Source organism: Canis lupus, chromosome 1 (genome assembly GCF_003254725.2).
Source record: "Canis lupus dingo isolate Sandy chromosome 1, ASM325472v2, whole genome shotgun sequence".
Classification (NCBI taxonomy): domain Eukaryota; kingdom Metazoa; phylum Chordata; class Mammalia; order Carnivora; family Canidae; genus Canis; species Canis lupus.
In genome coordinates, this window is record NC_064243.1 from 106,634,087 (window position 1) to 106,651,091 (window position 17,005).

Here is a 17,005-nt window from a genome sequence, read left to right on the forward strand (position 1 = left end):
TTTGACCGGAACAGGTGAACACAAGGCCATTAGAACCAAAGTGACAAGTATTTGCATGTGGGAGTTGGGGGAAGGGGCCCCAGCCTCAAAATGAGGGCCTCCATCGGGCTTTCTGGTGGAGTTTGTTTCTAAACTATGAGTGAGAAATAGCAGGGTGTTGGGATGCCTGGGTAGCTCAGCGGTTAAGCATCTGCCTTTGGCTCGGGGCATGATCCTGGAATCCAGTGATCGAGTCCCTCATCGGGCTCCCTGCATGAAGCCTGCTTCTCCTCCCTCTGCCTATGTCTCTGCCTCTATGTGTCTCTCATGAATAAATAAATAAAATATTTTAAAAGAAGAAAAAAAGAAATAGCAGGATGCTGGGTGGGATGGGAGTAGAGATACATGGGGAAAATATTCCAGGCCAAGGATACAGTGTAAGCTAAGACTTGTATAGGAGAGGGGGCCTGAGGCATTTGTTCATTGATTTATTCTCTCACTCATTCATCCCTTCATTAAATATTTATCAAATTGCTGCTGGGTATCAGACACTGTCCCCGGTGCTGGGAGTAACACAGACATGGTTTTTACATCTAGTGGGAGAGGGTGATACTAAATTTAACAGTTTCACAAGCTATGAAAGTTTCCTGAAGGGCAGCCCTGGTGGCTCCGTGGTTTAGCGCCGCCTTCAGCCCAGGGCCTGATCCTGGAGACCCAGGATCAAGTCCCACGTCAGGCTCCCTGCATGGAGCCTGCTTCTCCCTCGGCCTGTGTCTCTGTCTCTGTCTCTCTCTCTCTCTCTCTCTCTCTTTCTCTTTGTGTGTGTGTGTCTCCCATGAATAAATAAATAAATAATCTTTAAAAAAAAAGTTTCCTGAATAGAAGTGTGAAGTGTCCCTCTACTATGATGGAGGATACAAGGACCCAATTGAAATTGCTGTAGAGATGGAAGTGGCCGGTCAGCGACCTATTAGGTTTATCCCCAAAGCTTCTGTGCTAAGGACGTCTGCTGTGGGACATGCGTGACGGAAAGGGTTAGGTCGTATTGGGTTGGAAAGGTCAGTAGTGACCAGATTGCACAGAACACCAAGCTGAGGATCTGGAACTCTGTCCTGAGGGCAGTAAGGAGCTATGGGAGGATTGGGAGCAAAAGAGGGGCAGGGTCAGCTCTGGATACAGATAGACCCTGTGGGCCACATGGGGATGGGCTGGAGGGGGTGATAAGGAGGCCAGGTGAGGTTGGCATGAGAGGACAGGCCTGAGGAGATGAGCAATCTTCAATCACAAGTAGTGCCTCCTGACCTCAGGCCTAACTGGAGGTTCCTTCACCAGGCTTTGCCTCAGAGTCTCTTTGTATTCATTATGCTACTCATGGAGATGCTGCTTTCTCCCCCAGCTGGATGCCCTGGAGTTCCTCCATGAGAATGAATATGTCCATGGAAATGTGACAGCTGAGAACATCTTTGTGAATCCAGAGGATCTGAGCCAGGTAATAGGGGCTCTCTGGGCTCAGGATCTCATCCACCTCAAAATCTACATGTATTTCACAAAGCTTACTTCAGGTAAAGAATCACTGTCCATCATATATAAAGGGCTCCTTTGAATAAATAAGAAGAGATAAGCAACTTAGTAGAAAAATGGACAAAGGATGGGAAAAGCAGTTCATAGAAAAAGAAATCCACAGGTCAGTTAAATATGTTAAAAGATGCTCAGTCTCCCTAACTAATACAGTAATCATAGAAATGAAAATTAAAACTTCCTGTTTTAGGGATGGGAAAAACTTAAAAAGAATGGTATCTGTTGCTGATAAGGATGTAAGGAAACAGAAATTCTTTATATGCTGTTGGAAGTGTGAATTGGCCAACCTTTCTGGAAGGTAATTTGGATATAGCAGTCAAAATTTTAAATGTATATATATATATTTTTTTGATCCACCAGTTCCTCTTTTAGGAATGTGTCCTATCCATATATTCACAGGAATGTGGAAAGATGTATGTACAAAATGCTTCTGACAGCATTGATTGTAATACTCAAATGGGAAAACCTTAAACTACTGGTAGGATACTGATTAAATAGCGTTTTGAAGTAATTCTAATTACTTTTTCAGTTGCAAATAGGAGAAACCCAATTTAACATGGCTTTTAAAAAAATGTTTAAGGGGGTGTTGCAAATTATTGGCCCATTGAGTGGAAAAATGCAGAACTTCATTGGCTTCAGACAGGGCTGAACCAGTCTATCTGGCTCCAAATTTTAATGCCTGGAACCACTATTAAAGTGCAGGGGCCCTTGGGGCACTTGAGTGGCTCAGTAAGTAAAACTACTGCCTTCCACTCATGTCATAATCCCAGGGTCCTGGGATTGAGCCCCGAGTTGGGCTCCCTGCTCAGTGGAGAATCGACTTCACCCTCTCCTTCTGGGCTCATTCTCTCCATCACTCTCTCTGTCTCTCTCTCAAATAAATAAATAAAATCTTTAAAAAACAAACAAACAAAAAAAGTGCAGGGGCCCCTGGCTGGCTCAGGCAGAAGAGCGTGCAACTCTTGATCTTTGGGGTTGAGTTCAAGCCACACGTTGAGTGTGGAGAGATTACTTTAAAAATAAATAAACTAAAAAAAAATAATTAAAAAAATAAAAATAAAAATAAATAAACTTTACAGTGCAAAAAACTAGGTACCCAGGAAGAGGTATAGTGTGATCCCTTTGTGAAAAACTTAGAGCCCCTTCTGCATCCATGTGTGTTTACCAGTTATTCAAAGAAAACTATTTGAAACAAGGCATAAGAAACGATTATTTGTGGTTACTTCTGAGTGGTGGGTTGTGGGCTGGGGGTGGTTGGTTTGGGTTCTTTGTACTTCACAGCCTTCTGTACTGTTTGGCATTCAGTTACTTCAAATTGCGCCCATGATTGAAATCTCTGGGTCCTAAGCTCCAAACTGTATGGCTTCTCCACATGTCCACACAGGTGATGCTGGCCGGCTATGGCTTCACCTTCCGCTATGCCCCCAGAGGCAAACATGTGGCATATGTGGAAGGCAGCAGGAGCCCACATGAGGGGGATCTCGAGTTCATTAGCCTTGACCTGCACAAGGGATGCGGTAAGAGTCCAGAGAAGGGATTCGGGGCCAAGGAGACACGCTTCTCACACAAGGGCAGCGCTAGGTTTTTGTAGCCACAGACAGAAAGTGGCCAGACACAGGAATCACACTAAGGGAGTTATAATAGGGATTCAGAACCATGAATAGCCTGCATTAGGGAGTTGTAGGGCAGCCATTCAGCACCAAGGACCATTCAGCAAGCGGCTGGACACAAGGAGGTTCCACATGTCCAGGGGTTCAGATCCAAGATCTGGTTTAGACTTGGAACTTGAGAGTTGCCCAGTGACTCCAGAGAGTCATTCAGGAGAGGCTGTCAAGGAGACAACTAGCTATCCATGTCTGGAGCACAGGAATAAGTCTGGACAGAGAACCACATATCAGCAGTATCTCAGGACTTGTCAGCTGAAGCTCTGGGAGAGGAATGAGATTATCCAAAGAAAGTGTACAGAGTAAGAAGAGAGTACTTTGAGGAGAAGATTCCTTGAGATCTCAGCCTCTCCTTCCCAAATCCTTTGATAGCATGGCCATCCACATACCTACCCATGTCCTCCCACCAGACTGAGCTCCCACAGGGAAGGGGTGGCCTGGCACCTGTGCCTCCAGCATCAAGTGGTGGAAGTTCTGGTACAGTCAACTCTCAGTGCTGACTGAGAAGTTGAATGCATATACGAATTGTTGTCTAAATCATGTCATTCAGGAAGCATAAAAAAATAAAATCCCACAGTCTTCATTACCTTTTTCTATCTGGGCTCCTTCATGCCCTGCTCTGCCACCCCTGTTGCTCAGGTAATCCCACACCATACTCTGTCTCCATGAGACTGTCAAGGACAAGGACCCAACCAAACTCTTGTTTGGGATTTAAGAATGTGGAATGGGGCCTGGTGCACAGAGCTCTGAGAACTCAATGAATGAGTGCATGAATGAAAGACAAGTAGATGAGGGAGTAAACTAGTGAAAACAGGGATGTGGGCATGGCTGAGAGAGTGAACAAGAGTAATTGAGACACTCGAGAACATAAGAGCAGGCAAATGAAAAGTGAATAAACAGGTGAGTGCCTGTGTGCTTGGATGGTTGAGTGCATGAGTGCATTAGGTCAGAGAGAGAAAGGAAGAGGGTGGATGTGTCAGTGAGTGGAGCATTCAGACTGAGCTGCCACCACCTGCCCTCCCTCACCAGGGCCCTCCCGCCGCAGTGACCTCCAGACCCTGGGCTACTGTTTGCTGAAGTGGCTCTACGGGATCCTGCCATGGACAAACTGCCTTCCCAACATCGAAGATATCATGAAGCTGAAAGAGAAGTGAGTCTTGGGGTCAGCAAAACCCAGCACTGGCCCGGCACCCTCGTAGGTGGGGCAGAAGCTCAGAACCCAGCAGGAAACAAAAAGGAGGGGGAGGCAGTGTCCAGCAGAGCCAAAGCCTTTGCAGTTCTCGGGCATGTCCTCTAGTATCCATTCCAGCAAACAAGCTCATGGGCTCTGGAGTCACACTGCCTGGGGTCAGGCTCCAACCCTGCCACTGCAGTGTGTTGGGAGGGAAGTCTAACTTCCACAGGCCTCAGTGTTCTCCATGGGATGAGATCTTATTAGCACCTACCTTAAGGTCTATGGAAGGTTTGGGGGAATAAGGTACACAGCACTCAGCACAGAGCCTGACCTGTAGAAAATACTCACCATGCACAGGACACCATGATTCATTCCTTCACAGACAAGTGGCCAGTGTGAGCAGTTAGGCCTGGGCCCTGCTTTAGCATGTGGCAACACCAGCCACCAGTGTCCACACTTCCTTTCCTGCCTTCTGCTTGTAAAACCACCAGATCCTGCTAGTTCTTGTTTAGATATTCAGCACCAAGCACAGCAGAAGAATAGCTGAATGCAAAGAGACATTCAGTACCAAGGACAGCGAGCAGCGGGGCTGGGAAGGAAGTGCCCAGAGGCACTTTGCTCTTCAGCACCAAGGGCGGGAGACAGCAGGACACCACCACCACCACCACCACCACCCCCTCCAAAGCCCTGCAAGCCCAGAAGTTGGGATTCAAGATCTGGTGTAGCCTGGGGGCAGGGGTGAGAGTTTCCCAGGAGTCATCCAGGAGGGTCCATCTAGGAGGTGGTTGGCCATCCATGTCTGAAGTGCAGGAATGACGTCTAAAGAGACTCAGACCTCAATTGCTCTCTCAGGAGTTGTCAGCAGAAGCCCTGGGAGAGAATGGGATTATCCAGGGAAAGTGTGCCTGGTAGGAAAAGGGGAAACTCCAGGGAATGGCATCAAGTCCCTCATGCTGCTCAGTTCTCTATGCTGTGTCACTAGCTCATGTTGGGTAGGTCTCTCTCTCTCTCTCTCTTGTTCTGTTCTTTCCCTTTTATACCCCACCACCACCATTTTTTCTCAACCATGAACTCAATCTGTATTCTACTGATAATGTTTGCTTAAGTGTATCTGTATCCTGAACTTGTGCGGTGGTGGTGGCACTGTGTGCGTCTGACCTACATAAATTGTATTCTGCTCTAAATCTTAACTGTTTCTGGTGCTGTTTCACTCAGCACCATGTTCATCAACTTTAACTGCATCGTTGCACGTGCATCAAGTTTACTGCTTCCAACTACTGCTTTTCAATGAGCTTATGTAGACACATCTGTGACCTTGGACAATCTCTGATGAGTGTATTTAATTTGCATAAATGGTACTGAGCTCTAACTTTCATTCTGTTTCCTGCTTCCTTTCACCCAGTGCTGTACTTTGTATCTTTCACTTCATTGCTAAGGTCACTGCCTCCAAATCCTGCTCCTGAATTTGTTTGGATGTATCTGGATCCATAGAAAATATGTGATATTGCAGCTGGGTGTGTATTTGATTGGCATAAATGGTACCATGCCATGAATCTCATCCTTCTTCAGGTATCTGCTCAGTTATCCCCTCCCCAGGTGACCTGCTTGTGGTGCTCAGAGGGAGAGATCTGTCCCAGGCACACTGGCCTGCTCATAATGACCTATTTGAGGCCAGCATTTATCATGCACTCATCTGTGCCAAGTACTGCACCCAGTGCTTCCTGTGTCATCCTCAGAACAACTCTGAGGTAAATGCTCTTATGATTGAGGCACAGAAAACCCAGGGAAACAGGCCAAGTCACACAGCTACTAAGTAGAGGTGCTTAGACTCACAGCCAGACCATTCGACTCCAGGGAAGGCTCTTTCATCTCAAAGCCAGGTGAGAGGCTTATCACAAACGGACTGGTGGCACTTGGATGCAGGCTTCCTTCACTCAACAGATACTTGTTGAATACTTTCTATGAACCACACTCTGTTCTCGTCCCTGGAGAGACAGAAATAACTGAGCCTAACATCCCTACCCTCTGGGAACTCATCTCCTAGTGGAGGTGACAGACAGTGAAGAGACAGAGTGAATGTCTCTTCAGAGCATGTCACAGGCCAGACTAGTTGGGACCGTTGAGTTGGAGACTCAGGTGTCCCCCAGGGTGACTGTCATGGTGCAGGCATGCACTGCTCCTTTAGATTTAATGGCTAGGCCAGGTTTCATGGCAATGGTGATAGATGACAATTGCCTTCCAGAAGGGCAGTGAGGCAAGGAGGATGTCTCACTTTGGCGCTGATACGCCCTTGATGTCTCTGCAGAAGGAGGGAGAGACACAAGGAGAGGGGCGCTTGGCTCCCAGGCTTCCACAGGCAACCTCTGCCTCAGAAGCCAGCCTCAGAACCCGCCAGAACATGAGCCCATTGCCCTATTTTCTCAGAATTGATTTTTGCACTTTGTAGTTTTTCCAGTAGCTTTCCATTTTTGAAATGAAGCAAGGTGAAAATGAGTCGCTGAATTGTTAACACCGGCAATAGGAGCATATGGCCCAATTGCTAAAGCATTGTGTGTGACCAAAGCCTACAAACAGCTCCTTTATGCTCTTCTGTTGGGTTATGGACAAACCTGAGCTGCTCTTATGAGGAGATCCCCAAACACAGTAGATCAAATGAGGTAGATGTTTACTTACCGCTCAGGAACAGTGCCTTGGCCCCTCCAACATGCATATATCCTCCTATGGTGCTAGCTCTGCTGGCCCCATCTCTCGTTGCTTCTGAAGGGCAGGACTGGGGATGACATGCATCTCTTGGTCACATAGCTACCCCAGGCTGCAGCGGGGGGGCTAGGAAATGTCTCCAGCCTGGGGCTGCTGACCCATGGGATTCTGCCCTTAACAGGGCACAAGTGACAGTGGGCAGCAGGTAGAGACTCCACGGTGCCACCTTCAGTCAAATTTCACAGTGAGCGCTCACAAAATAAGGAAAGCATGCATGAGCCTTCATTCACAGGCCCGGGCTTCAGTGTGAACACACAGGTCACGCAGACATGGCCCCAGCCTCAAGCAGTTCCTGGGCTGGGAGGAGACACCTGGGCAGAAGTAGGTGCTGCTCTTGAAAGCGGAGGCAGCCCCAGAAACATCGTGGGAGTGGAGGGGAGGCAGGTTACCTGGCCTCAAGCCACTGGGTGCCTTCATCCAAGAGATGCCTGACCCAGTCTGTACAGAGCAGAGGACCTCCCCAGGCAGGCAAGGGGAGGCAATGTTTCTAGGCAGATAGGATAGCACATCCATGAACTACTCATCCGTTCAGAACCTGTTCCCTGAGGCCATTTATGTGCCAGCCCTTGTGCTAGGAAATGCTGGAGACCCAGATGTGAATCCACTGAGGGCACCACTTGTCATCAGCGAAATCACCCATCGAGGCTCCACTGAGGCTCCACTAGGTCGAATCCTGCTTCCACTACTTCCTCTCACTCCTAAGAACAGCCTTGTCCTCCTTTTCACAACTCTGCCACCTTCCGCTTCGCAGGAGAGAGATCATCAATGAGAGGATGTGCTTCCCGAAGTACTTACCAAATTAGTGCAGAGTAAATATGATAAGTCTTAGTAATAATCTTAATATAGATGATTTAAGTGCGAGGAACAGTTCATTTCTAAGCCCCAGATCCCGACCACAACCACAGAGGGGGAAGGTCGGAAATCTCAAGATTCTCCGTGGTGAAATGCTAATTTCCTACCCCCCTCCCAGCATCCGGCCCAAGACCTGAGGCAGTAACACAAAAGACCATGAGGGGGCGATGTTGCCACATGCACATTTTCTGGAACCCTAACTTGTCCTCTGGGTCATCTTTACCGGTGTGCATTGCCTTTTTGTTCAACATTTGTTCAGTTTCCGTACATTCTAGTTCACGATGGAATGAATGAATAAAAGGGAGACATTTTGATTCTCCAAGGCTTTCTGATGGACCCATCCTCTTCTGGGAAAGCCCAGGTGCCCCTGGGATTTGGTCCCTGCTCTTAAAGCAGCAGGCTGGGCAGGGAGGTCCCACCTCCCAACAGCCAGTGGTAGAGTTGCTCATGTAATTTATGGCACGCTAGGGGTGCAGCTCTTGGGTGCCATCACTCAGCCATTTGCCACACATATCCTGAGGCTGCCAGGAGAGAGGAAGGTCAGACCTGGCCCGTCCTGTGTCTTGACAGTTGCCTTAGGGCATCCGTGGACTACGATCAGCCATTGAGCAGTGTCCAGAAGGGAGAGCAGCCACCTGCTGGGGGCCAAGATGGGTGACAACCGTCCAGGGCAGAGGGAACAATATGTGCCAAAGCTAAGAGATGTGGGTGGATGCTTGACCTAGATGGGGGACCAGAAGGGATTTGGTGTGACCCAAGCATATGACAATAGGAGGAAGTCAGAGAGACAAACTCAGAGGGACTGGCAGCCCTACATCCTGGGGGTTTGGGGGTTTTCCCCAGGGCACTGGGGAGTCCCTTGAGGGCTGTGAGCAGGAAGGGACAGAGTCAGTTCCAGGCATCAAAACTCTGTTTTGCCATGTGGGGGATGCACAGGAAACTGGGGAGGAAGCCTGAGGTCCAGGGAGAGAGTATGAGGCCTGAACTAGACAGAGAGGGTCAGGGAACAGGAAGGTGGAGCTTGGGGACCTCTGGGCTGGGTTGGAGGAGACAAGGACAGCACCCAGGCACTGTGTGGAGAGTGGGGAGCCAGGTCGGTGGTCCAGGCCAGAGAAGATACATTGGGCTGGGACCGTGAGGACCAGTGGGCTGGGACTGTGAGGACGGAGCAAGGGAAGTGGATGAATTTCTATTTTTCTTGAGTGGACCACCAAGACGGTTTGTGTGTGTGTGTGTGTGTGTGTGTGTACAAATACACGTGTGCATTTATAAAGAGGAAGATAGTCAACCCTCAGTTATCTACAGATTCTGTATTTGTGAATTCACCAGAATCAGTACTCACAGTGCTTTCTAGATCATTCTCAGACACACACAGAGTAGCGAAAATTTTGAGCCATCTGATGCATGCAGTCCCAGCTGAGGCTGAAAAAGGCGATGCTCTGCCTTTTCATTGCAAATCTCACATCGTAAACAAGGATCCTTTATGCAGTCCTTTTAATGCCACACTTTCCAGATTTTTGTGCTTTTTGTTGGTGATTTCACTATTTAAAAAGGTCCCACACTCAGTGCTGAAGAGCTATCTAGTGTCCCTGAAGTGTAAGAAGGCTGAGACGTGTCTTACAGAGAAAATACCTGTGTTTGTGAGTTTCCTTCAGGCATGAGTCCTAGTGCTGCTAGCTGTGAGTTCAGTGTGAATAAATCAACAGTGTATTAAAGTATCTTTAAACCCAAACACACAGAAGACAAACTTAAGTAATGATCAATTGAAGTCACAGTGAAAACATTGTAACCAGAACCTCACAGGAACCTGATGCTATGTTTCCCCTAAAAGCATTTACTAATCTGGTGTTGGAGGACACACTACAGGAGAGTGACCCCAAATAACAGGAGTCTACTGTACACCTGCTAGACATTCTGCTTTAAAAGTTTGCTCTTCCTTCCCTAAAAGACGTCTTGCAAACGCCCCTGTCCTGTCAGGTTTCTTGACAACCCGGAGACCCTCGTGGGACAGTGCAGTCGCTGGATGTGTCCCTCAGGTATGTCCTGAAAGGGGAAAGGAAGCGTTGAGGGCCTTGGTGGGGACCAGGTGGCGTGGGTCCATCCTGGCATTGCCTCTCCATGTGCATATATGCCCATCGTTTAAAAACAAAAATATTGGGATCCCTGGATGGCGCAGCGGTTTGGCGCCTGCCTTTGGCCCACGGCGCGATCCTGGAGACCCGGGATCGAATCCCACGTCGGGCTCCCGGTGCATGGAGCCTGCTTCTCCCTCTGCCTGTGTCTCTGCCTCTCTCTCTCTGTGTGACTATCATAAATAAATAAAAATTTAAAAAAATAAAAAAATAAAAAAAAAATATTGCCTGACCCCAAAATTCAGAAGTGTCTCTAAATAACAGCACACATGCACATACACAACCACACACACAAAATTGTATTTCTCTATGAAAATTTCTTTGGGATAGAAATATGGGCCAGGTCCTGCCTGGTGATTTTTCTCCTGGTCCTTGGGTAAGTAGGGAGGAGGAATTATTCATGCTGATGCTGCCATCCGATGGCTCAACTGGGGCAGGCTTGTTCAAGTGCTCCTCTTTCCCATCTGGCGACTGGCGCTGGCTTGTCACTGGCAGGCCTGGGAGGCCTCAGCTCTGGGCTTCTTCACAAAGAACTCTTAGGACAACTTTCCAAAAGGACACGAGTGGAAGCTGCAGAGCACAGGAGTCCCAAGATACCACTCTGCCACATTCAAGCAAGTCACAAGGCTGACTCTGACTCAGCAGATGACCAGGTGTCTCTACCTCATGAGATGAGAGAAGCCGCAGACATTGCAAAGGGACACGGCACCAAGATGGGAGGAGCCGCACCCCTACAATCTGCTGCCAGTTCTTCCTCTGTGTATGAAGCAAACATAGACAAATATATGCACACGTGGTTTTGTTTTACAAAACCATTGTTTTTACAAAACTGTTATTTAAAAAAAATGAAAATAGGCTCACCTTACACACATTTTGGTCAACATCTTGTTTCCATTCGACACTGGCTTTTCTGTGTTCTTACTCCTAGATCCATTGTAGCCTTTTTTAAACAGCTGCACAATATTCGTGATTTGGCTAAACCATCTTTTTATTTTAAGATTTTATTTATTTATTAGAAAGAGAGTAAGTGCAGGAGAAAGGGAGCACGAGTGGGAGGGGAGGGGCAGAGAGGGAGAAGCAGGCTCTCCACTGAGCAGGAGCCTCCCCTCGGGTGCCCCATTAAACCATGATTTTTTTTTTTAAGATTTTATTTATTCGTGAGAGACACACACAGAGAGGCAGAGACACAGGCAGAGGGAGAAGCAGGCTCCATGCAAGGAGCCTGACGCGGGACTCGATCCCGGGTCTCCAGGATCATGACCTGGGCCAAAGGCGGCGCTAAACCGCTGAGCCACCCAGGCTGCTCTAAACCATGATTTTTAAATCTCCATGATTGGAGATTTAGACTTTTTATTTTTTTCCTAGTGCCTCTTCTGTAGAACTTCCACATTGCCCTCTAAAGAGGAGGCAGAAAGAAACAGATAGTTTGTCTCCTCTGGCTCTGTAAGGGCTCATTTTTTGTTACCTTGAAATCCTGGGTTCTGATTATGGCTCTGCTCTTCAAGTCACTTTCCCCTCCCTCTAGCCTTGGGTTCTTGGGCGCTGAAGAATGAACCCCTGGGTTAGCTCCCTGAGTCTTAGCCATTCTAAGCCAAGCCCATGGCTGTGGCAGGGGGCGGGGGGGGGGGTGTTGGCGGCGCTCCTGAGTGGCTCAGTCACTTAAGCATTTGCCTTTGGCTCAGGTCATGATCTCAGGGTCCTGGGATCAAGTCCATCATCAGGCTCTCTGCTCAATGGGGAGCCTGCTTCTCCTTCTGCCTGCTGCTCCCCCCACTCCCCCCTCCCCCTCCTTCTTCTCCCCGCTGCTCCTTCTCTTGCCTGTTCTCTCTCTCTCTAATAAATAAAATCTTTAAAAAAAATAGCTGAGGGATAAAAATCAAAAGAACATTTCATGGTACATTAAACTTGTCTAAAATGAGGCTACAGCATCTGTAAAACAAACCTGTCTGGCCTCACAACCTGACCACTGGCTTTACTGTCATCTCTGGCTGCTTTTGTGGTACACAGACCACACACACACACACACACAGCCAAAACTGCTTACCCTCTGGCACTTTTTAAAAAATATTTTATTTATTTATTCATGAGAGACACACAGAAAGAGGCAGAGGGAGAAGCAGGCTCCCTGCGGGAAGCCTGATGGGGAACTCATCCCAAGATCCCAGGATCGTGACCTGAGCAAAGGCAGATGCTCAACCACTGAGCCACCCAGGTGCCACCACTCTGACACTTCAAAGTGGCTGACTCCTGTTTTAGAGATACACACTAAAGGTTTATAGGTAAAATGATATAATTAACTGGCCTCTGCTTTACCAATACCAGAGGGGAAATGAGATCAGCTGTGAGTTGTTGAAACTGGATGATGGGTATGCTGGTGTTGGTGATACTGTTCTACTGTTGCATAGGTTTGATGTTTTACAAAAAAAAAAAAAAAAAAAAAAAAAATTAATCTAAGTGCCTGAGGCAGTTCCAGGTGCAGAAGAAGCACTGAGCAAACAGGCACAGCCTCCCAGGCTCTGGGTTGGGCCCCCTCTCAGGCCTCTCCCGTGACGGGGATATCTGGACCACAGAGACCCTGCAGGAGTACATGAAGGTGGTGATGACCCTCCAATATGATGAGAAGCCACCCTACGTCATGCTGAGGAACAATCTGAAAGCCCTGCTGCAGGACCTGCGGGTGTCAGCCTACGACCCCGTGGACCTCCAGATGGTACCCTAGGTAGGTTCCAGTGGGAGGAGTTCGTGAGTCTTAACAGCCCTCCATGCCCCCAACCCTGCTTTCCCAGATGCTTTTTTCTTTAATTTAAGTTTTTTCACTTATTTATTTGAGAGAGACAGCGAAAGAGAGCATGAGCAGGGATGAGAGGGAGAATCAGGCTCCATGCTGAGGAGGAAGCCCGCCGGCTTGATCCTGGCATCCCGGGATCATGACCCAAGGGGAAAGCAGATGCCCAACAGACTGAGCCACGCATGCACTCTCCCAGATGCCGTTAAATGGTTACTCCAGAGCCAACTTCCCAGTTAGATACTGGATTTTTCCACAGGGTTCTTGAACCTTTCAGCCCTCAGGAAATATTCCTCCATCCGTCCATCCCACCACCTGTAGCCTCTGCTTTCCTTCGAGTTGACTCCCTGTCTCCCCACCCCACCACCAAACACGCTGGTTCTGTGCCCAGTGCCACCTTGCTCTCCCCTGTGGCCCACAACCTTGTATATGGCAGCACCAGACTTCCTTGTGGGTTGGAAGGATACCCTCTAGAACCAGTGGCTGGGCATTTGCTTGGTTTCCCGGGCGGGGGTGGGGGGTCTGTTTTACAAGCAGTGTGGCTTTGAACACCTGTGTGCACAGGCCTCACTCGGGTGAGCTCGTGTGTGTCTGTGAAGGGGGTTCTTATTCTGCAAGAGAGAACTGGATAGCTCCCCATCGGAGCCCTGTACCTGTCTGCACTCCCATCAGCCCCCGTGAGAGTGTAAAGACGTTGGGGGAAGGTCAAGACTACATAAACTAATTAATTCGACAGTTAATTTTGGCAAGGCTTTGTGGACCTGTTCCGAAGAGAAGCTTCGGAGGCCCCCAGGCCCTCCTCCGTCCAAGAGTTATAATTTCTGGTCTTGGTGGCTAGCTGGAATCAAAAGCTCAGTGTTTGTCCAAAGTCAGGGGTCCTCAGATGGAGGCCATGTTGTGCCCCAGTGTCTGGAAACACTTTTGGTTGTCACAACTGGGGAAAGGGTGCCACTGGCATTGAATAGGTAGAGGCCCAGGGATGCCACTCAATGCCCCATGACACACAGCTGGCCCCCAGCACAGAGACTCTGCAAAAGTGAAAACATGACTCCACCCACACAGATTGCCCATTGCCTATCTCTCCAGTGCTGCAGACAGCTGCTGTGTCCCCCAGCTGTCCAGGAAACCTCTACCCGCCCCCACCCTGCGCACACCCTCACTCACTTACCCTATCCCTCCAGGAGGTTGCCAGCCTCCCTTGCCCATCCCCTCAGGTCTCTGCCTCTGCCCTTCTCCCAGGATCACCCTGGGGATGGCCAACCGCAAGGTCACCTGTCATAGCCACCTACTGGTTCTGAGCTCTATGAGGGTGGGATCTCCTCTGTCTGGCCTGTCTGGGACCCCACCTGCCCCTCACTGGCCAGCTGCACAGAGACTCCACCCAAATCTAACAGACCGAGACTCAGGTCTCCTTGTGGGTGCTGGCTGGTCCTGCGGTGCCTCCCTGTCCGCCTGGTGCAATGGAAAATTTAAAACTCAGAACGGGCAGCCCCAGTGGCTCAGTGGTTTAGCACCACCTTCAGCCCAGGGCGTGATCCTGGAGGCCCAGGATTGAGTCCCACGTTGGGCTCCCTGCATGGAGCCTGCTTCTCCCTCTGCCTGTGTCTCTGCCTCTCTCTCTCTCTCTCTCTCTCTCTCTCTCTCAAAAATAAATAAATAAAATCTAAAAAAAAAAAAAACCCTCAGAACCTAACATCCCTTTTCAGGGTCCTTGTGGTTTGGGATATGAAACTGAATAAGTCTGCTCAGTAGCAGGTTTGTCCCAAGGTTAGGAACTTAATGAGGAGATGCTATTCAAAGAACCTGGTGACCTTGGAGTAACTGGAAGATCATCCCACCTCTGCTTTTCATCCCACTTCTGCTTTATGGAAGCTCCTTGCCGGGGTCCTGTGTGGCTGACCTCCCCTCGTCCCCTCAACCTCTCCCGTACACTCTGTGCCAGCCACACTACCTTCCCCTCAGATCCTAAATCAGGCCAAGTTTGATCCCACCTCAGGACCTTTGCACTTGCCATTCTCACAGTCTGGAACACCTTTTCCCTTTATCTTTGAATGACTTGCTCCTTCTCATTATTGACTCTCAGACCTGAGCCTTCCCTGACTGCTCTCGTGAGGCACCTCCCCACCCCCTCATCACACTACTGGTTTTCCACACAGCCTCATCCCCTTCTGGAAAGAAGTGGGGATGTTTAATTTGTAGTGTCTACCCCCTCTTCCAAGTCCAACAAAGGTTCTTGTTCTTTTTTTTTTTAATTTTTTTTTATGATAGTCATCACACAGAGAGAGAGAGAGAGGCAGAGACACAGGCAGAGGGAGAAGCAGGCTCCATGCACCGGGAGCCCGACGTGGGACTCGATCCCGGGTCTCCAGGATCGCGCCCTGGGCCAAAGGCAGGCGCCAAACCGCTGCGCCACCCAGGGATCCCCTAGGTTCTTGTTCTTGTTCATGGTAGTATCACCAACCTCTAGAAAGTGTTCATCACACAGTAGGGGTTTCATTGGTGCTCCTTGAATGAGTAAGATACTAACAGCCATTTTTATTGTCTTTCAGAACTTTTGACTCGAGGTTTGAAATAGAAAAAAAAAAAACAATGCAAGAAATGTGACTGAAGGCCTGCTGTAGTATCACAGATATGCTTCTGGAAAGATCCCTCGAATGCACATGCCTATGCCTGCTGTTGCTTAAACCACACTATGAATCAATCTTGATTAGCCTCAGAGAACCCAGCAGTTAAGCTCCAGATAATGTGAATTCCTCAGTTCGACTGTCCCATCCTTTCAGCTGTCATCTCCCACCAGCCACTGGGGTTGTAGACAGAGAAGACCCCCAACTCATGGTAGGAGGTGAGCCAGTCCCCTCCATGGGGACCCTTCCTGCTACTCTTGGCACTATTATGCTTTGGTAATAAATTGTTTCATTGGAGCGTGGAGAGTCAAGTGTCTGCAAAAGGAGTTCATTTTGGAAAAGTTTACTTTTTTTCTCCAGCTGTCCATCCCTTCAACCTTTCATCCATATATTGAAAGTTTATGTAGATACCAATCCACCCACCCACCCGTCTATCCATTTATCCATCCATCCATCCATCTATCCATTCTTCCATCTAGTCACCCACCTATCCACTTATTCAACTGTCCATTTATCCAGCCATCCATTCTTCCATCCAACCAACCACCCATTCACCCATCCATTTTTTAAAATATTTTATTTATTTATTCATAGAGACGCAGAGAGAGAGAGAGAGGCAGAGACACAGGCAGAGGGAGAAGCAGGCTCCATGCAACAAGCCTGATGTGGGACTCGATCCCGGGTCTCCAGGATCACCCCCCGGGCTACAGGCGGCGCTAAACCGCTGCGCCACCGGGGCTGCCCTCACCCATCCATTTATTCAGCCATCTACCCATCCATTTATTCATTCTTCCGGCCATCCACCCATCCATTTGTTTAGGCATCCATTTATTCATCCAACCATCAGCCATCCACATATCAATCCATCCATCTGTTTATCCACCGAGTCATTCTTCCATCTATCCACCCATCTTTCCATATACTTTTCCATCACCCACCTTCCTATCCACCTTTCATCCTTTCATCCATCTGCTCATTCTTCCATCCATCTACCCTTCCAGACATTTATCCTTCCTTGTATTCAACAAATATTCCGCAAGCATATCTTGAATTTTTGCTGCATGACATTAGTTGTGCTGCACGGAGGATCCTGATGAAGAAGACACATTGAGTCCTTGAATTTTTGGAGCATCCAGTTGAGGAGAAGGCATTAAATGAGATGACTGGGTTATACTCCATGTGCTGGAAAAAAGGCACGGTGCTGTGATGAAGACCCAGGGGCCCAGGGTTGGGAGGCACCTTGCAGAGAGCCTGGATAGAGAGACGGTAGAGGAGGCAGGCACAGCCGCTCCCTTGGGAGCATGAGGCATGGGCAGTGGCCATGGCTGGAGTAAGGGAGGGCCTGTGGAGAGATTTCAGAGGCAGCCTGACCAGTAGCATGTGGCCAGTGACCAGACTGGGAGGGACTCAGAACAGAGGGGTACACTCACCTCCCAGACTTGGTCTTGAGGATGTGG

General features: G+C 48.8%; 1 protein-coding gene across 12 annotated transcripts in view; it reads left to right on the forward strand.

Annotated features, from left to right (window-relative positions):
* Positions 1-15,845, forward strand: part of VRK3 (VRK serine/threonine kinase 3) — a 37,193-nt gene extending 21,348 nt beyond the window's left edge. For 7 of the 12 annotated variants that reach the window (XM_049108851.1, XM_049108874.1, XM_049108862.1 and 4 more), the window contains 5 exons: positions 1,376-1,468; positions 2,942-3,074; positions 4,251-4,371; positions 9,985-10,043; positions 12,677-12,858. In XM_049108851.1, the coding sequence (XP_048964808.1) occupies positions 1,376-1,468; positions 2,942-3,074; positions 4,251-4,371; positions 9,985-10,043; positions 12,677-12,858 (588 nt within the window). Of the gene's footprint in view, positions 1-1,375; positions 1,469-2,941; positions 3,075-4,250; positions 4,372-9,984; positions 10,044-12,544; positions 12,594-12,676; positions 12,859-15,473 lie in introns of those variants that run through there. The other 5 variants (XM_049108865.1, XM_049108869.1, XM_049108871.1 and 2 more) reach the window with 3 other exon arrangements.
* The last annotated feature ends 1,160 nt before the right edge of the window (positions 15,846-17,005 follow it).